This window comes from Pteronotus mesoamericanus, unplaced genomic scaffold (assembly GCF_021234165.1).
Source record: "Pteronotus mesoamericanus isolate MK-2021 breed Mesoamerican mustached bat unplaced genomic scaffold, CSHL_Meso_final contig_657, whole genome shotgun sequence".
Taxonomy (NCBI): Eukaryota; Metazoa; Chordata; class Mammalia; order Chiroptera; family Mormoopidae; genus Pteronotus; species Pteronotus mesoamericanus.
In genome coordinates, this window is record NW_026555229.1 from 8,038,739 (window position 1) to 8,059,872 (window position 21,134).

The following is a 21,134-nucleotide window of genomic DNA, read 5'->3' on the forward strand; positions in this document are numbered from 1 at the left end:
TTCAGGCAAACAGCTTACTGGCTGCTATTTTCTAAAGTTCCGGTGAAAAGTTGCCTTACTTTTGCAACTGCCTGAACCTTCTTTAATACATTTCAGAGTTTCAGAGTTTCAGAGTTGTTAAGAGAATGTTTCCTAAACCAGACATATTGGCTCATCCATTAGAAGCTCTAATACTTTCACATTTTTTAAACCTCAGTTTCTTCATCAATCTAGTCATGATGATAATGATGTTTACCTCACATCATTACTGTGGAGTTTCTGTCTGGTAATTAACCATGACTGGGTGTTCTTCAGACCTTCCAAGCATTCAGATTGGTTAATATCTGCAACTCTATCAGATAATACTTGGTAATGCCACACTCAGCTGGTATCAACCTCCTTTCACATCTCTCCAAAGATTCTATACTGTAGAGTAAATTAATTTTCAGCAAGTTAGCTGTTGTCCCAAGGTAATTCTCAGTGATACTTTCCAGCAGGGAGGCTTTGAAATGCCATCCCTCTCATAATTAATATGTTGTACTGTGCCACTTCCATTGGCAGATGGATGTATCCTTGCACATTTGGACTTGACAGAGGTCTGCCATCGTCTCTCTCCGTGTGTCCTTGTGTGCTCCCGGCAAGCTGGCCTCTTTCCTTCCTTGCTTCCCAGCCCTCCCCATCCCACCCTGCCTCCTGGTCTAGCCAGATCCTTAGCTCACTGGCTGAAAGTAATTATGATATCAGGCTGGAGTTTTGAGGCTTGGACGGACTCCACTCTGTTTAAATTTCATTTTTGATTGGAGTCATTGAGCCACCACATCATCAAACATGCCACATGTATTTCTTCCAAACAATGGAGGATGTAGAAATTGGATTCCTCCCAACCTTCTTTCTGGCCCTTAGACCGACTCCTGTGTTCAGGTCCACTTAAAATTTTAAAATGTTATTAGGATTAACAGGATGACCATTTATCATTATTGTCAGCATCTTTGCCCTTCATGTCATTGGTAGACTTATTTCATAGGTGAGGGAACTGAGGTTGAGAGCAGTAGGAAAGCAGTCCAAGTTCACACAATTTAATTCAGAGCCAGGGTCTAACTGAGGCTTCGTCCAGAGCTATTTTAACCATAATTTTATACCACCTCTATGTGTCAGGTGGCTGTCTCCTTCAAGACTATTTTCAGAGTCACCACCAAGGATATTTCTGGATCAAATTAGACCTGAATCATAAATACCTGATATCTTCAGAGAAAGGAGAACTCCAAAGTTCTTTGTCTTCTTAGGCAGTGATGAAGGAGTTTTATATTATCTCTTCCAATGAAACCACCATTCCCAACCCTTTTGAGAACCCTACACTGGAGGGAGGCAGCTCATATTTTCTCCACAAATCACAAGACCCTCCCTTGATAGCTAAGTAGGATGATCTCTGTAAAGCTGACAAGATGTTTCCATGTTTGTTAAACAAGAACCATTTGTTTTGCTCAGGAGCATCTGTTGAATAAATAAGATATCTGATGTGCCATTTGCTCATTGGAAATTAACAAACCCTTTAAAAATGGCAATTTGTCAGGAGTTATATGAGGCAGAATTCATTCTCAGCAAGTGAACAAATTGAAACTTCCTTCCCAGACTTTCTAGAATTCCCCAGAGACAGTTGTGCAGAAAAAGTTGTTAAATTCTGCCGTCATTAAGGAAAATATGCTGAAAATGATGGGGGAAGAGAAGTAGTGTCCTGGTAGGGAAACCAAAGGGTCCTGGAGGATGTATCCTCTCTAGGACAATCGGTATGAGCTATTCCCCTTCTGGATGGTGCTTCCCATTTGGACAACGTAGGCCTCCTGGATGGGAGGCAACTTTTTCTTCTGTCCTGTTTCCAGGTGTCATTTGGTAAAACTGTCAACTGACATCATTGTTCCTGTCTGTGGATTCCTGTGGGGAGGGTTTAACTTACTATAGGAATAAAGGAGAGAGGGACAATGGTAAAGTAAATGAAAAGGCTGTCACTTCTTTCAGGGGCTACAGCAGCTAAAATGAAGTCTGAGTATAGTTTTGCCCATGACACACACAAGAGCTTTGTAGCATTGGTCCATTTTGACTTCATCCTGGATGAACACAGTGTGCTGTTATCCAGGAGCCTAACCATTATGGACAGTGAGTGACTGCTGGCATTTACTAAGTGCAGGTGCCTTGTTAAGCTCATTACTGGCATTGTTGAGTTACATGCCCACAAATCTCTATTGTTGCTCCCTCTGCTGATGAGGAAACCAAGGCTTAGAAAAAGGTAGAAATGGGATTTAACCCCTTACAGTTTGAGAGCACATTGGCTTGCATTGCTTTAGATAATTTTTGAAGATGCCAGTTCCCTGGGGCCCTGGGTGTGAAGACAGAGGAACAGGCTCTGAACCCATGAGCCCTGCCCTGAGCAGAAGCACAAGTATATTAAGCAAGATCTTTCTTCAGTTCCTAGGAAGCATTGGCTGGCTTGAGGCTGATATGCTATTCTTGCTGGGTTGTAATTCAAATTCTTTATGTACAGGGAGTTTACGGATGGGGGAGGTGATTGAGTGAGGTGAATTCTCAGGCCTCGTATAAGTGGGTCCCCGTGGGCCCCTGTGGGCTCTAGTTAGAAGCTAAGGAATTAGCTGATGCTCGGCCCAGAGCAGCTCGCTGCCTCATCTCCTCACATTAGCTCTCTTAGCAATTGATCTTGTAAACTTTCTGAATTAGAGAAATTAAAGATGAAAACAAGCCTATTAAGTCATGTTGCCCCAGCCCTGGACTAGGTGGAATGATTCCCGGAAGAGGATCCAGAGTGCTTGGTTCAGTTTAACTTTAATTGTCCCAGAGGATCTGACTTCTTGCTCTTCCCCTGGGCAGTCCTTTTTCAGGGCTGATGGATGCAGGTGTGAGTAATATCTCAAAGGATGCTGCTGCCCCCTATCAGGGATGTGCACCCTCCTCTTGGACTCAGTTTTCTAGGGCCTGGGATTTTTCACAAGTTGCCTCTGGAATTTGCTGGGGCCAGGAGCAATTTTTTGGGGTGGGTAGATTAAATACCTCTACCTGTAGATAGAATCGGGTAATTTTGACTCTTTCTCCTCTTAGCCAGGAGATGTGCCTACAGCTGTATCTATGCAGGCAAAAATGTGGGAGTTGGGGTTTATGACAGCAGTGAGGGTCAAAGACAGAAACACTAATGGCTAACGTGTGTTGAGATTCCTTAGCCTGCACTAGGAGTGCCACACTATTGTCTGGTGTAATGCTCACCATCACCCTTAAGTTTCACTCTTACAGCAACCCTTTGAGGCAAGTATTTCTTATTTCCTTTTGAGAGATGAAAATTCTCAGTCTCAGAGTGGTCAGGTGCACGTCAGAGTCATAAAGCTGGTGGGTGGTGGGGCTGAGATGTGAACCAAGATCTCTCTGAGGTGCAAAGCGCATGTTTTATCCCACTGTACTCTGTCACTACCTCATACTAAAAAGTATTGGACAAGGTTGTAGTGAGAAGCAGGAAGGGGGAAGAAAGGAGCATCGCTAACTTTGAATTGAAGATGTCTGATCCTCCGGTCAGCCAGGTTTCTTTTTCTGACTTGGCAAGTTTGTGCTGTGCCATGAACTCTCTATGCAGGTCCCAGGTACAGAGATTTTGGTGGTGTTGGCATATTTTTGTGCTCTTAGACTATAATCCCTTCCAGACCTAGGCAAAGGAGGTATTTAATTCATGTATCTTATGCTTAGAGAATAATGCTGGGCAGAAGGTAAATTCAGTGGCTGGTACATGCATGGTTAAGTCTTCACTTAACGTCATCAATAGGTTCAGTGACTTTTAGCAGAATGACAGATAACAAAACAAATTTTACCATAGGCTAATTGATATAAACAAGAGTGAAGTTCTTATGGCAACTAATCGACATTATAAAAAAATTACATTAAATGAAACAATGTTATTTGAGGACCTGCTATATAACTGGTTAAGGCGGTTTGCCTTGCTGCCCCTCCCAAGATGTTCTTGACTGTTACCCAAGAAGTTTTCAACATTGATTAAATTAGCTCCCTTTGGCTGCTGTTGGCTGAGGGCCTGGGCACATCCCTGGACTGCCACTGGTGGTTGAGCCCAAAATATCCAGGAAGGGCAGACCTAAGTGGGGGTCTATGTTAGGTCTTGGGGCAGGAGGGAGAGAAGCATGGACATAGACATCAGAGAGAAAAACATTGGAGGAGATGGTGGGGTCAAGGGTGGGGGGATCATCAGAGAATTACCTGTATCATGATTTGTCCCCAAGTTGTCCTTAAAGGAATTGGTTGAAGAAAGAGGAAACCATACATTTTTATTTTATTTGCCTCAATGCCCTGTGTTTTCAGGACATCATTTTTTTAAATATGGATTATCTGTGGGTTTTATATTTAAAAAAAATTTTATTGTATTTTTCCCATTACCATTTGATCCCTTTAAAACCCCCTTCCCTCCACAATCACCACATTGTTGTCCTTGAGCCCTTTTACATTTTTGTTCAACCCCCCTCCTCCCTAACTCCCCACCCTAGAGCTGTCAGCCTGCTCTGTATCTGTGAGTCTGTCTCTATTTTCCTCATTAGTTTAACTTGTTTATTAGATTCCACATATAAGTGAAATCATATGGTATTTGTCTTTCTATGACTGGCTTATTTTCCTTAGCACAATGTTCTCCAGGTTAATCCATACTGTTGCAAGGGTAAAATTTTCTTTTTTTTTTCTGGCCAAGTAGTGTTCTATTGTATAACTGTCCCATAGTTGTTTTATCCACTCATCTACTGCTGGACACTTAAAAATGGATCTGCCTTTTGATCCAGCAGTCCCACTGCTGGGAATGTATCTGAAGGAACCCAAAACACTAATTCAAAAGAACATAAGCACCCCTATGTTCATTGCAGTGTTATTTACAATCACTAAGATATGGAAACAGCCCAAGTGTCCATCAGTGGGATAGAATTTGATCTGTGTGGTATCACTTCCTGGGAACCATGAAGTACAGGGAAGCTCTGTCAAGGTTACAGAATCATTTGAATTCTCCCTATTCTTCTTTGTATCCAAGGAATCTTGAACAAGTCAATTGAATTTTCAGGGCCTCCATTTCTGCATTTTCAATTTCTGGGCACTACATGACTTCTAGGTTTCTTCCTAAGGTTAAATGATGTAGAGAAATGAGGGGCCTGGCCTAGAGTGGCTGATGAACACGTGGTGGTCATTTTCTCGCCTTCCTCCCTCTTTCTCTAGTTAAGAAAGGCAGTCTCCATGGTGCCTCACAGGACGTGCTCCAAGCTGAGTCCATCTGACCTGAGTTTGAATCCCAAAGATGTCATTTATGAGCTATAGTGGCTTTGACAAGCCACTTAGCTCCTCTGAGACTACAGTCCCTTGTTAGTAGAACGTGGACAAAAACTGTACCTCCCTCTTAGGAATTTCAATCATTTGTTCGACAGCATAATGGAGTGTTGGGAAGTGGAGTTACCATGGTGGGTAAGGCAGATAAGGACCCTCCCTTCAAGAAACTTACAATCTAGAAGGCAGACAGGGGTTATTCTAATAATTACATGAAATATTATGAGTATTAAATAAGGTCATAAACACAAAGCTCTACATCACAGGGCTGGCCCACCATCAGAAAGCACATGAATACTAGATACACATTTTCTTTGTGGACCATCTTCTTCATGGGGTCTCCACATGATTATCACCTCTTCCTTCACATACTTGCCTACTGTCTTCCACACAAACTCACAAAGCAGATGTGCCCTTTTTTGAACAACTCCTTTCAACCCCAGAAAGGTCTGGAACAGCTGTAACACTTTTCTGTAGTGTGGGCTGCCAGCATAGACCCTGCGCAGCTATGCCCACACCGGCATAATACAGCAGAACGCTGGTCTTTAACAGTTCTGAGGCAAAGACTAGGAAATTCTGTTTTTATTCTCTTCAGAGCTAAGATACAATTAAGATGTTACCACAGTAATTGGCAACATCTATTAGCTTGATGAGAATTGCCGGAGGCAGCACATTTTCCCCCTCGTGCACATTATTAGTCTATAAATACACCTGGACCCTTTCTCTTCCTTTTCTAGAACTTCCACAAAGCATCCTCCCAAGCTGTCTTCTTAATGCCCTTTGCCTTTTTTTAATTAACTCTCTGAATTCCTCCAGCACCTCCAGTCGGAGTACCACATAATCTTGCCTCAGAGTCTGCAGACTTGCTGGGAGCCCCAGCTCTGTTCCATGATCTTAAGTGACCTCTGCTTCCCGAGTTGATCACCTGCGGAATGGGAACAATGATAGCACCCTCCCAAGATCCATGCAGTACAGTTACACAATGATGTGAAAGAACTCTGTAAACTGCCAAGTGTGGCAACCACCTGCTCCTTGATCTTCGGAAGCTCCTCCATCTGCCCAAGCCCTGCTTGTTCTCTGGTCCCCAAGGAGGTCCAGGTCCAGGTGCAGACAGGTTCCGGCAGCTGACGACATTTAGAGAAACCCGCTCTAGCTGGGCGCAGGGTCTGCTGGTGGTGCGTGGCACCTTGGGGACCTCGCCACCAGGAGGTTTCTTTGCCTTTGGGTACACTCAGTTGATTAGAAGAGTTTCCTCTCAAAACAAAGAGGAAACTGACAAGCAGGGGTGTAAGAGCTGTCAGTACAAAGGAAGAGCTCACGTGTCTCCATTATCCTTAGCTTCAGACTTTCCCAACATCACAGACCAGAGATAGAGGGGATCCCTGGAGGTCCCTCTCCCCACTGACCTGGCAGCCCCTTCCATTTGCGGCAGAAGAAACTGTGTCCTCAGGAGTTTAGTACTATATTCAAAGACACAGTGCTATTCGCTAATAGACTATAGCCTAAAATGAAGTCTTTGCCCTCAATTCAGCCCACTGCTCTCTTTCTACTACTTTCTAATACAAGTTTTTCTTAGACACTTTCTACATAATCAGTAGGTGATGAAATGAGTGTGCATGTTTGTCCATGTGTCTGTGCATTTGTGTGTGTACCTATCTGAATTTGCTCCATAGGATGCCTGAAAGTTGTGTGTCGGTTTGTTAATTGCAGGCACATATTATTTCACTTCATCCTCATCAAGACCAAATAATGCTGTTGTGATTACTAAGGAGAATTGGAGATTTAGAGAGGTTAACTAACTTGCTTAAGGCCACACAGCTAATAGATGTAGAGTGGGGATCTAGAACATTATAATTCCAAATCTCCTCTTTTAACCACTGGACTGTGGTGGAGACAAGTTTTTGTCCCCGAAACATATCATGAGTTAAAAATAATACCCAATGTGATCAGTGGATCCCCAAAAGCACTAAATGTCTTCCCAAGCTCTAGCTTGGGAAATGTGGGCACATGATGATTTTGTCCATTTCTTCATCTGTCTGTTCAACTGGAATAGTACACACTCAGGAGATAGGTCCCTACATCTTTATGAACCTGTTTCTCTCTCAAATTATATCCTACCTGACTTTAGCAATCCCTCCTCTGCCTCTGGTCCCCTGGCCCTCATCATATTGCCAGTCTCCATGTTGGACACACAGAAATCTCTTGGAAAATACTTGCTTTGGGAAACACAGAGCCACACTGGTGGGCCGACAGGATTGAGTGATGCCTCATCAATTTGTACCTCTCTCTTCAATTCACTTGTAAAGACCCAGCATTGTGTGAACTACCACAGCACTCTGTGCCCCACTTTCTTACAAATATCTGTCTACTGCTGTTTCCCGTATCAGTCTGAGCTTCTAGAGCTACACCCTTATCTTACTCTTCTCAGAATCTTCCCTCCTCTATCATCTTCCTGGTATCAGATTCATAGCAGATACTCAGTACCTGCATGTTAATAAATGGAGTGAAGTATTTAGTTAGTGTGGTGCTCTGCCCAGAAGAGACCTTGTGTTGTGAAGATGGGGATAATAGAAAGACACCCCTTCTCAACTTAAGTTTTCATGAAAATCCTTGTCAATCAAAATGCCTTCCTATGTCTGCTCTTCACACAATGCAGAGTGTGGGTAGTTTGGGACATTTCAGTGGACACTCCTTTTGTTCTGAGTTTGTATTTCTTGTTCTTTGGCTTGCATTCCAACTAAGGGGCCTTGGGTTTTGAGTCAGGCCATCAGTGAATGATGACATGAGAAGATCTTCACAAAAAACTGCTATTTGTGGTCACACTTGCTCCAAGTTGTAATATTTTGAGTACGTCCCATAAACTTAAGAAAAAGACAAACTTTAAAAATACTAGACTTTTTAAGAATAAACCAGTTGACAAAGGTTACATTTATGCAAATTCATTTCTAAAGAAATAGATTGAATACACCTTCAGAAACAGAATGATTTGTCCAATGGCAGGAAATGGTCCATAATTCCTGGAATGTTGACATTCCTTTGCCTTCACACTCTTTCTTATGCTGTCTCTAGAGTGATTGCTCATGACTTCTGCCCAACAGCCTACCTCCCCATTATGCCCATTCACACCTGCATGCCTTGCATCAAATCACACCTCTCTTTTCCTTGACTTTCTAATCCCACACATTCTTTAAGCCTAGTCTTTGTCTTCCCACCTCTATGAAACCCCTCCTCATCAACTATGCTTTTCAACAAGATAGGAAGTTCTTTGAAGGCCCCTTTAGGTATCACCCCATGTATACCTATTAAAGGAATAGCATATAATCAGGAGGTAGGTAGTGGATTCTGAAAGTGACAATTCCAAAATCTCATGTATAGAAACAAAGACTGACCATTCTCTGCATCTACTCTGTCAATGTTGCAATGCACTTGTTCTGTTTATTAGGATGAAGAGGACTTCTATGAGCAGCAGTTGTCTTTTTTATACTGTGTCCTGTAATAGAGTCTTGTTTATAAACATGTAACTGTTCATTAGACTATGCCAGGCTGTAGCCCATACATGGATAGCAAAAATAGGCCCTGTGGTAGGCTGTATTAAAAATTCCCAAGTACTCACATGTAGTGGGTATTCAGTAAGTACTTGTCAAGGGATTACTGGTTGTATTTCTAGTAGAGCAGTTGTTCCATTGGATTTAGGTAAAGTCTCATGGATTGTTACTACACTAAGCTAACAACCATGAAATCCCACAGATGAGCTTTAAATTACTACTGCCAGCATGTATCATGGTGTTGGCTATAGTTCACTGAGATTCTTTAGTTGAGATGAATCTCCTTGTTTGTTGGGAGTGACCTCTTGATATATTTGTGCATGGTCCTGAAAATATTTCAGCTAACTACTGTATAATGTTCCAGCCACTGAGAACTTAGAAAGACACTTTATGAAATTAGATTGCATAGTTTCTTTCTTTTTTTTTTTTAATACTGCTACCCTGATAGGAAATGATGACTCAGTATAATCCAATGTCTATTTATAGATCTTAAACAAAGTTACATAAAAATAATCTTTCACATGAGATGCTCTCTGATATTTTCTATTTCATTCTATTTAAAAAAATTGGGTATATCTCACTAGGTATATTTCATGATCCACTAATGGGTCACACAGCCCATGGTTTGAAAGACACTGATCTAGTAGTCAAGGGCCCTTTTAATTTGCTGGGAGAACAAGAGTGCTGCAGAGATAGGAGCTGACCCAGGAGTCATGAGAAGGCCCTGCACATGCTGAGAAATTTGCAGGGGAAGGTGTTGGTAATGACTTGCAAGTTGGTGCTGGTTGCAAGAAACAGTAAATGACTTGATCTAGCTTAATTAAAGAGAGAGAAAATAATTAAGATTCAAGAGGACCAATGCATAGGCCTCAGAATCTCACAGAGTATTCTCTGTCTGTCTCATATCTCGGCTCTCTCTTCCTCCTGGCAGAGCAGTTGAAAGTGTTCAAGAGAAGTTGCTTCAAGTCTCATGTTACAGTTTCTCAAGCCAAATTATAAAGTGTGAAAAACAAATATTTTTGACCCAGATTATTCTGGGGTTCTGGTCCTGGTTTAATCAGCTATAGACAAGGGACAGGGTAATACAGTACTGGCGTGGGCTTAGGGGTCTGTACCTAGAGGTCTGTGGATCTATGGGAGACAGCATGTGATGTAGGCTGGATTGCTTGTGATTTGAGAAGAAAGCTCCCAAGGTGCCCACTAGAGGAGCCATGTTCATTTGAACTGGATGAGATCCCTGAGTTTTTGCTGCTTTAGCATTTTCACACAGTGAGCATATCTGTCAAGCAAACCACAGTTGACTGTGTGTTTGACAGAACCAATATTGCTTTGAGGATAAATGGTGAAAATAGCAGCATAATAACATAAAATGAAGACTTTACTCACTTAATTGCCTAGAGATTAATTAGATGAATGAAATCTGTTTCACCATACTATGGAGTTTTTTTTCAACATTTATCTTAAACGTACTTCTGGGGTTATTATTGTTCTCACTTGTGTATTTATTCATCTACTCAACATATATTTAATAAATGCAGACCAAGGCACAGTGCTAGGCACTGGTGCAAAACATAATTTAATCAGATCTAGAGACTGTCGTTGAGAATACGCCAGTCAAGAAGGAGAAACATTTCAGGTACACAAATAACTGAAAGGTGGAATAAAAGAGATTGTACATGAATCCAGGCTCTATCTCTCCCTTACTCTAGTTAGGCAATTTGACATCTCTAAATTTCCATTTCCTCATCTGAAAAAAAAGATGCTGCCTATCTCAAAAGTTGGATTAAGGATTAAGTGAGATAACATATTAAATTGATAACAAACATTTTGGTACATTAGGTGCTCAATAAATATAGTTGCACTTTAGATAATGTGAGTCCTATAACAGTAAGCGTGATATAGTGTCAAGTGTTAATATATGCCTCTCTGTCTTCAGAATGTTTTGCATGCATTTATATAGTTCATTTAGTTTTCACAAAAACAATAAGAAGGGTGCTTTTATTATCTCCCTGTTGTGCCGATGAGCAAACTGAAGCATAGAGAGGTTAAGTAAATCATCTGTGATCCCATGGTTAGTAAGTGATGTACCCAAGACTAACTCAGAGAATCTGATTCCAGAATTTATACTCTTACTACCCAGCAAATACATGCAAAGGAGAGGCTGTTTCAGTTAGAGTTTATTGAGGCTGTGTTCCAAGTTCTAGTGAGTGACTTTAAACTCCGACCACACGTTCTTATCAACCAGGAGCATCTAAAAGCTATTGATTCCTGGACTATACTCCAAGCTAGAAGTTCTCAGAATGTGATCCCTGACTGTTGTTATCATAACATCTCTGCATTTGCTAAGATTGCAAATTCTTGGGCCCTATCTGACATCCTCCAATCAGAAACTTTGAGGGTGGAGCCCTGCATCTGTGTTTTAACAAGGAGGTTCTTCTGATGCTTCTGAAATGTGAAGAGGACTCTTGCTCCCAGGGAATGAAGCCAGGATTTCTGGGAGTAGGGCCTGTGCATTGGTATGCAGTGTCCTTATGAAGTTCTCCAAGGGATTGTGATTGTCAGCCAGGGTCAGGAGCTTTCATGGAAAGTAGGTATTGAGCTGAGTGATAGCCAAAGAATATGCAGAGTTGAACAGAAGTTTTCCAGGTGGAGAGGCAGCCTGAGCAAAAACAACAAAGGGGGAGAGTGTTTGTGTGTGAATTGGAGAAATATATCGAGATAAGGTTATTTTGTAATTGAAGTGTCTAGCTAATCAGTTCATAAAACATTTGTACTTTGATCTTATCAGTGTTTTACCCTCAACACTGCTTCCTGCTTACCCCAAGGTCCAGCTTTCTTATTACTGGGGAGGGTGTTTCTCTGGTATTCACATTCATGAGGCGAGGAAACACACAGTTTAGGCGCGCCTCTTCCTCATGGCAGCAGGTATGTCCTGAAGAGTCTGCACTGAAGTTTCAAATTGGATTCGAGGGCCACACAGCACAAGCTAGCTGTGTGCATTTGGACAATTATGTGATCCTCAGTTTTCTGACCTATGAAATGAACAGGTTGAGCAAGATCTGGCTGTTTCAAAGGTTGCTGCATCTGGCACTTCAGGAACTGTTATGTGTGGGCGAGCTGTTCATGGTTCCTGATACATTCCTGTGTCACTTAATTTACATTAGGACTTGGAGACTGTGAACAGAGCATTTAGTTGCTAAAAAAAAAAATTGAAAGCCACTTGACCTTTTTCAGGTACTTCCATCCCTAACATCTGAACTTCCCTCAGCAGCATCTGTGAGTGTATGGTTCTAGGAGCTGGTTTCTGTGTCTTCCTTGGAGGCTTGGCTCTGGCTGTTTACTTCCTGTTGTTCCCTGTGTCCTTTGTCCTTGCTCAGAAGACAGAAGGACTCTAACTGGAGAATAATGGCTGCCCCACCTCTCAGTTTTACATGATCCCTTTTATTTTTTTCTCCTTAATTGTCTTTATTTTTTCAATAAAATTTTATTGATTATGCTATTACAGTTGTCCCAATCCCCCCACCTTATCCCTCCTCCACCCAGCATCCCCCACTCCCTCAGGCAATCCTCACACCTCTCTTCATGTTCATGGGTCATGTGTATAAGTTCTTTGGCTACTCCATTTCCTATACTGTGCTTTACATCCCCATGACTATTCTGTAGCTACCTATTTGTACTTCTTAATCCCCTCACCTCTTTGCCCATTCTCCCACCTCCTTCCCATTGGGCAACCATCAAAACACTCTCCATATCCATGATTCTATCTCTGTTCTTCTTGTTTGCTTAGTTCATTTTTTAGATTCAGTTGTTGATTGATATGCATTTATTGCCATTATTGTTTATAGTTTTGATCTCCTTCTATTGATTAAATAAGTCCCTTTAACATTCCATATCATAATGGTTTGTTGATGATAAACTCCTTTAGTTTTTTCTTATCTTGGAAGCTCTATATCTGCCCTTTGATTCTAAATGATAGCTTTGCTGGGTAGAGCAATCTTGGGTGTAGGTCTTTGCTTTTCATGACTTTGAATACTTCTTGCCAATCTCTTCTAGCCTGCAAAGTTTCTTCTAGCCTGCAAAGTTTCTTTTGACAGTCTTTTGAAAACTCTCCTATAGTTAACTAATTGCTTTACTCTTGCTGCCTTTAAGATTCTATATCTTTAACCTTGGCATTTTAATTATGATACATTTTGGGGTAGACCTCTTTGTATCCATCTGGTTTGGGACTCTCTGTGCTTCCTGGACTTGCACGTCTATTTTCTTCACCAAATTAGGGAAATTTTCTTTATTTTTTCAAACTGATTTTCAATTTCTTGCTATTTCTCTTCTCCTTCTGGCACCCCTATGATGTGAATGTTAGAATGCTTGAGGTTGTCCCAAAAGCTGTGTACACTATCCTTGGTTTTATTTTGGGGTCCTTTTTTCTTCTTATTTTTCTGATTGGTTGTTTTTGTTTCTTTTTTGGGTATTTTTTTTGTTTTGTTTTTTGGGGTTTTTTTTTTTTGCTTCCTTATGTTCCAAATCATTGATTTGATTTTGAGTTTCACCCTTTCTACTGTTGTTTCCATATAAATTGTTATTTATCTCAATTAGTGTATCCTTCATTTCTGCCTGAATCTTTTTTATGCCTTTGAGGTCCTTATTAAGTTCCTTGAGCATCCTTCTAATCAGTGTTTTGAACTCTGCATCTGATAGATTGCTTATTTTCTTTTTGTTTAGTTCTTTTCCTGGAGTTTTGTTCTGATCTTTCATTTGGACCATATTCTTTGTCTCCTCATTTTGGCAGTCCCCCTGTGTTTGTTTCTGTGTATTAGGTAGAGCTGCTTTGACTCTGTGTCTTGGTAGTGTGGCCTAACATAGTGGGTGTCCTGTAGAGCCAGTTGGCACAGCCTCCCCTATCACCCATGCTAGGTACTCAAGGTGTGCACTTTGTGTGGGCTGAGTACACCCTCTTCTTGTAGTTGAGCCTTGATTGCTGTTGGCAGGTCAATGGGAAGGATTTATCCAGGCCAATTAGCTGCAAGGACTGGCTGGGACCACTGACCACCAGCCTCTGCCATCTGTGAAGGATAAGCTGTTCGGATGCAGGGTGGTGGTTCTCTGATATAGTCTGTAGCTGTCCACTGAATGTGTAGGCTCTGGGGTTTCACGGGTGGTGCAGGCCAAGGTCAGCCCCCAACTGTGTTCTGCCCAGGGCCACCCTGCATGTACCATAAAGCAATCTGAGATGGTTGCTACTTGTGTTGGGCTTGGAGACTCCTAGGCGAAGCCAAGCTGTGAATCTAGGCTGTCTTCTGTTAGCACCAGGCCTGGGGCCACTTAACAAGAGGTATGGGGCCTTAGGCCTTACTGAGCCTGGCTGTTGCTTGTTTGATAAGATTTAGGAAGTTGTGAAGAATGAGCCAAGACCAGCATTCATATGGAAAAGTCACAGTTAACAGTTTGGATGGGCCCATAATTTGGGTGGAACGGAATCTCAGGGGATCTTCAGGGCAGGGAAAACAGTGTTAGCCAGGTTGATGGATTCTCAGATCTGGCCCCTGCCTGTTTGCTTTGTTGCTTTGTGGGGGGAGAGCTCAGAAAAGGGACAGTGGCCTCTGCCCACCTTTCTATTTGGGAGAAAGCTGTCCCCCAGTTCCCACTTTGATGCCAGGCATTTCAGTTCTTCCCTGTATGCCACTGGTGCCTTTCAAGCTGCTACCTGGTGTTGGAGCTCAGAAGGAGTGAGTTTGAGTAAGTTCATGTATGGATTTTTAAGGGGAACTGCTTGCGACTCCAGAAGTTTCTTCCACCGACTTAATCCCCAATATTTGCAGCCAGAAGTTATGGGGATTTATCTCCCTTGTACTGACACTTTTGGCTGGGGGAGCCTATAATGGGGCTGGGACTCCTTGCTCCCAAGATATCCCTTCCAAATTTTTATCTACTACATGTGGATGTGGGACCAACCCATTTTGCATCTCCACCCCTCCTGCCAGTCTGTATGGATGTGGTTTCTTTAATTCTGTAGTTGTCAGGCTTCATTCAGCTCAGTTTCTTATGATTCCTTGTGATGGATGTTTTACATTTTAGTTGTAATTTTGGTGTCGTTGTGCAAGTGGGTGAACCATGTTTACCTATGCTGCCATCTTGTCCGGAAGTCCCTCTCACATGATCCTTATGCGCTGGTCTTAGGCTTGTTAATTGTTATAATTTTTTCCTGTTTTTCACCACCAGTTGAGCAGTCCACATGATAAATATTATCTAGTGCACAGGTAGGAAAATGAGATTTCTTCTGGGCATAAGAAAAGTTTGTCTTTGAGCCTCAAGACTTACACAGGAGCTTGTAAAGTTTGTCTTATTGGATGAAAGTGTTATAGTCACTTATTCAACAAACATTAGTTGGTAATCTACCATATGTAAAGCACTGTGATGGAAATGTTGATAGAAAGATCCAGCCAAAGCCTGTGAGGTCAAGGATTATATCCCACAGGTTAAGAAAAAAAAAGTAATTGCAATCCAGAATAATGATTTCTATACTGGTTAGAACAGGGCATTATACAAGCCTTTATTAAGAGTTAATTCTGGATTTTGTGATGTATAATCAATGTGGAAAAGGAGGGATGTGCCTAAACTGAACTCCTTAGTACCCTGGACTTTTTATATCCAGTGCCTAGAACAATGCTATAGTTACTAGGATTCAACAAACATAAAACTGAGGTATGGGTCAGGAAAGAAGGCAGACAGGAAAGCAGATGAATTTATCTTTTCTTTAAATGAAAAATGATCATAGCTAAAATATAAAGAATGTTTTCGGTGCCTGGCACTGCTCTAAGTGTTTACTGCTTAGTTCATTTATCCCATTATTCATTATGAAGTAGGTCTTATGATATTCCCATTTTACAGATGTGAAGACTAAAATGTCATTATTGATATATATGTCCAAAATGTGATGAGGACTTCGCATAAAGGAAGCTGCTCCTGCTTTCCTTCTTCAGGAAAAATAGACCCACTGGGAAAGACTTGTTTTCCCCAATCATGTTCGGTTTTAAAAAAACTTTGTGACAAAAGAATTCACCACTGAGGAATTTTTAAAAATTCATAAGGGCTTTCATAGATTCATACTTATTCTTGATATAGTCTAGTTCTATTTTGTTCTATTTTTCTGTTTTATAGTTACTTAATTAAAACCAGGAATACAACAGAAGCAAGCAAAGGCACTGTCGATGACTTCATTTCGCATTAGAAATAATATATACTAATATATATATTTTTTACCACTTGGTTCTTTGGTGAGATGAGAGATGGAAGGGCTGCTGGAGAGGCAAGGCCATGTGAACTTGAAGAACGGGGAAGGGGTAGCTGGAGAAGGGGAAAGCGAAATGCCTAGATAGGAAGAACTTTGCAAGCAAAAGGAGGAAGAGCCAAGAGGGAGAGGAACAGCTCTTGGCTGAGGAGTCAGTAAGTCTCTCTAGTTCTGGCCCAGTCCCTGTGTCACCTTGGATAAACATCAATTTCTCTGTGCCTCAGTTTCTCATTCAGTCATGTATAACTAATGATACCTGCTTTCCTTACCTTAGGTTTTTACCCATAGGATCAAACTAGGTGAGGGAAAAAAATTGAAAGTCTATTAATGATCATTGGGAAAAAATAAGGCATTAGAGCAAGGCCTCATTTATTCAGCTTCTTTGGAAAAAAGATATATTTTATATCAATGACTTTTTTAACTAAGTGAAGTTGAACCATTCAAGACATTATCGTTTTATTTTAACAAAATTTTACTATTTTATTTTTTCTAACATAAACCTTTTGTAACCCTAGTCTCTTAAACAGAGAGCACTGGTACTGTCAGCCCCCCACATCCTGTTTCCTGTGCCTTCAGTCCCTTAGCACAGATGTCAGATACTGATGCTATAATACAGTAATGGCCTTGGGGCCATTGAGAAGTGTAGATTTAAGGTGTCGAGATTGGATTTTGAAATCTTAGGTCTGTTTTCCATAGGTTTTCTATTTCTCATGCTCTCTAGGTATCAGCTATTTATTGTCACCATTTTAAAGTCTACGTTTCTTTCTTACTTGTTGCTTCTTACCTATTGAAGACTGAAAAATCAGAAAACCAATCTTAGAATGGTATTTAAAATAAAAGTAAATAGACTATGAGTAAGAGCTTGCCAGAGAGATTGGATTATGTGATTGCCTTACTGTGTGAACGTTTTAATGCCTGCGCTGCCTATTTCCAGCTGATTTTCTGGGTCTTCTACTCCGGCTGGGATGGCTCCTGCAGCAGACAGCTAGCTCACTGGGCTTTGTGTGGAAGGGCTGACGCCCAGGAGGATGAGTTTGTAAGGATTCTCAGCCTGCCTTCCTCTGGCTATTGACAATAGAACTTTAAGGTTCCCCACTCTGATCATCAGGAGAATTTTGTTCTTGTCAGGCCAGATTTTGAGTGTCACCAACTATTCATTGTTCACAAGGCAGGAGGAAGGAAAGGTAGATCAGATCTTTCAGCAGGGCCAGCGTGCCTAGAAGCGAACAGCTAGGACTGAAGCTAATCTGCCTTCCACAGGGAACAGACCAGGGTAGGGAACAGCACTTTCTCACTGTGAGTGCAGAGGAGGAGGATGGTGGAAGCAATCAGGTGTGGTAAGATGGTGGGGGGGGGGGCGGTTAGAAGACCATGGAGGAGACACAGCCTCTTAGAAGGTGCAAGGTGGCAGAGAAGGGTCAAGAATGGGGATTTAGACCAGCATTGCTATAGAATCTGTACTTTTATATTCTTGTCCTGAGTCATCAAGTCTCTGACATCACTCCAGGATGTGCCGTGACCATTACAGGCAATGGCACTACAGGCAACCATACTGCAGGGGCCTGCCAATGGCCTTATTCTGTGCATCTCCATAGTGCAGGACAGACCCCTTTGAGAGGAATACTTTCCCTGTAATCACCCTGAGTGCTACCCATGTGTTGTCTGCCATCCTGTGGTCACTGAGCTTCTGTCTCCCTTCCTTCCCCAGGTCGGTGGCTGGACTGGATAAGGAGGCGGACCTGGTGCACATGGAGGTGCGGACCACTGACGGATGTGAGTGCTGCCTCCTCCAGGCGAGGGCCAGGCAGCTCTGCCTGCAGCCCTCCCTCCTGCCCCAATTTGCATTTTAACGGCTTGGTGAAAAAGATGAAAAATCCCTCAGCTCCGTTGCTGCCAGATCCATCCTCATTTCCCGGAGTGGGGAGAGGCCTCTGGTCCTAAGGGAGATGTTTCATTGAAATAAACCCTCAGGAATGAATTTCCAGGGGATGTGAGTTAATGTGATGAATTTTGAGGCTCCTGTTAGTAATTTTCTGGCACCCTCAGTGTAATTTGAATAGGGATCTCCAATAGCTCATCATGGTATTTTGCATTCACTGGATGAACTGCAGGAGTTGCCAGGCTTAAAAAACAAACCTGTACGATAGTCAAGCTTGCCAAAAAAAGTAACTGGGCAGTTACTTGCCAAACTTTTATTCATTCATTTCACAAATATTTAGGGATGGCCTACTATGTACCACGCATTGTTCTAGGCCCTGGAGATACAGTGGAGCACAAGACCTGTATTGTCCCTGCAAATAAGCAGTGAAACCCCAAGGTATCAAACATGTGACCCCTCTGCACATTGTGCATCTATGTACATCTTACATGGATTTGACTGATAAGTTACCATTTTGCACCATTTTAAGCATTTTACCCTTTCCAGAGTTGATCATATTATAGGGCTCTTTCCTGGTCCAGAAAAAATAAAATCAGCTTAAACAAAACTATGTAAAATATATTTTATATATCAAACATATAAAATACACGAAGTAGCATTAGCTTATCTGAGGCCAAAAATAGAGCCAAATAATCTATGGAAATAGCATGGACCTAAGGATGTAGCTGAACAGGCACCTGCTGGGGGAGCTGGGCTCCTGGGTTCTGCCACCCATTAGCGCTGCTACCAGGGGAAACCCCTGTCCCCTCTACAGTCTCTGCTTGGACTTCCTGTTATCTGAGATTACCCACCTTTGCCCTGCCCTGCAGAGGGCTAAGGAGATGTTATAGAAATTATAAAATGTTGTACCAATATGAGGAGAGCCTGTTTTGATGAGGCTGTGGGGCTGGAATATCATTCAGAATACATAAAGTAAAAATGCATGTGTTTTGTCCAAACATGTGTTTTCTTCAGGCCAAACACAGATGCATGCCAGAAACATACATTAGAGTTAATATATTTTGTCTGCTCTGTTTTTATTTTTAAGGAGTTAGAAAGCAATCAGCATTACTATATGCCTGGCACTCTGCCAAGTACTTTATTTTTTTTTCTTTCTTTCTCTAAAGCAGGCAAGGATGAGGAATGACCCACACTCTTTAACATTATTTTTGTTTCTTTCTTATTTTTCCTTTTTATTTAATTTATTGGGGGTGACACTGGTTAACAAAATTATAAAGGCCCCAGGTGCATAATTCTACAATACATCATCTGTACACTGTATTGCGTGTTCGCCACCTCAAGTCAAGTCTCCTTCCATTGCCATTTATAACCCCTGTACCCTCCTTCACCTCTTCCCTATGCTACCGTGCAATCACCGCCATTGTTCCTGCCCATGAGTTCTTCCTTTTTTTTCCTTCTTTGCTCTATCCCTTCACACCTCCCACCCTGCTACTCTCCCCCAATCCTATAGCTGTCAGCTTGTTCTCTATGAGTTGGTCTCTCTTTTGCATTTTTAAATAAAAGAACTATTTAAAATATAGCGAGGTAATGGATAACGTTCACATACTGAAATTCACTGTTCATAAGGGTGACAAAACCTGGATTCAAAATTATTTTATCTGACTGTTACTGCTAAAAAAAAGAATTGGGGTGGAGAAGAGTTAGATATAGGGGTTTGAAGGAACATAGTAAGGCAGCAGGAAGAAAGCAGGTAATAACTCTCAGAAGATGACCCACAGAACAGTTCTCCAGACAAACGCTGACTTGGCTTTGTTTCTCATGTCAACCTCCTTTTTTCTTTACTTTTTTTTTATTAACGATTTTATTTATTTATATTTAGACAGAGGGGAAGGGAAGGAGAAAGAGAGGGAATCAATGTGTGGTTGTTTCTTGTCGCCCCCTCCTGGGAACCTGGCCTGCAAACCAGGCATGTGCCTTGACTGGGAATCGAACCTTAGCACTCAATCCACTGAGCCACATTAACCAAGATGCCATGTCAACCTCTTAAAGCCATATATGTGATTATCATATTTCAGAGTTGGAGGCAACTTTATAGGACTCTCTGACCTCCTACTTAGTATAGTAATTCCTTCCCCTGAAACCTCTACTATGTATCCTCAGGTCCCATGATCTCAGGCTTAAGACACACCCTTGGCTATTGATGGACAGGTCCTATGCGTTGTTTGTTTTTTATTGGTGTTATTTGTTTTGCTTTTTTTGAGGTAATTCCTTACATTAAGGTTAAACTTTCTGTAAGTTTAAGAACACCAGTCCAAATTTGGATAAGACCTGTGGTGCAGGAGCGCTGTGAAATTTTATGAGATTAAAAATGCAAAGCACATAGGAGTTTCTGGAATATTATCATGAATTGAAAAAAGTAGGCAGAAATATAACAGAGATAAATGTCATGTGCCATGCTGAGGTTAAATTATAGTATATATTAATTTTGTTCCATGTTCTTGGTTTTCTTAGATCAGATTTTCAATAGTTAAAAAGTCTTCTCTAACCTAGTCAATTGGCTCTACCTGACCTTTATTTAGAGAGTACACATGTCATTGCTGCATTAGTCTGGGGCTGTATTTTGCATGATCTAATGAAAGGCATGACATTTTTCTTTTGCTTTCCTACACTCACACATACCCACACATTTTTATATAATGATTATCACAAAAAGGACATTTTTATTTCATTTTATTTCTTTTCCTTTTTATTTTATTTCTTTTTTATGATGTGATAGCTTAGTCTCAAATTTGCCTAGATTCACACAGCTACCCTAGTGACAATAAAAATTAGAATACAAAACTCTCAATATACTACAAATAGAAGGAGACTTCTGATAAAGGACTTCTATAAAAACTTACAACTAACATCATACTGAATGATGAGATACTCATGCTAAACCCCTAAGGGAAGGAAAAAGGCAGGCATATATACTCTTAGCTTACCACACCTCTTCAACATCATGCTGAAAGTGTGAGCCAGTGCAATAAAGGAAGAAAAATGAAATGTAATTGATATAGATCACAAAGGAAAAAATAAAACTGTGGGT

At 41.4% G+C, this 21,134-nt stretch overlaps 1 protein-coding gene across 1 annotated transcript in view; it reads left to right on the forward strand.

The window, feature by feature from the left end:
- The window catches only part of SORCS3 (sortilin related VPS10 domain containing receptor 3), a 535,770-nt gene that overhangs the window by 368,918 nt on the left and 145,718 nt on the right, over positions 1 to 21,134 (forward strand). Inside the window, exon 6 of the mRNA XM_054581475.1 lies at positions 17,876 to 17,940. Within this exon, the coding sequence (XP_054437450.1) occupies positions 17,876 to 17,940 (65 nt within the window). The remainder of the gene's footprint in view (positions 1 to 17,875; positions 17,941 to 21,134) is intronic.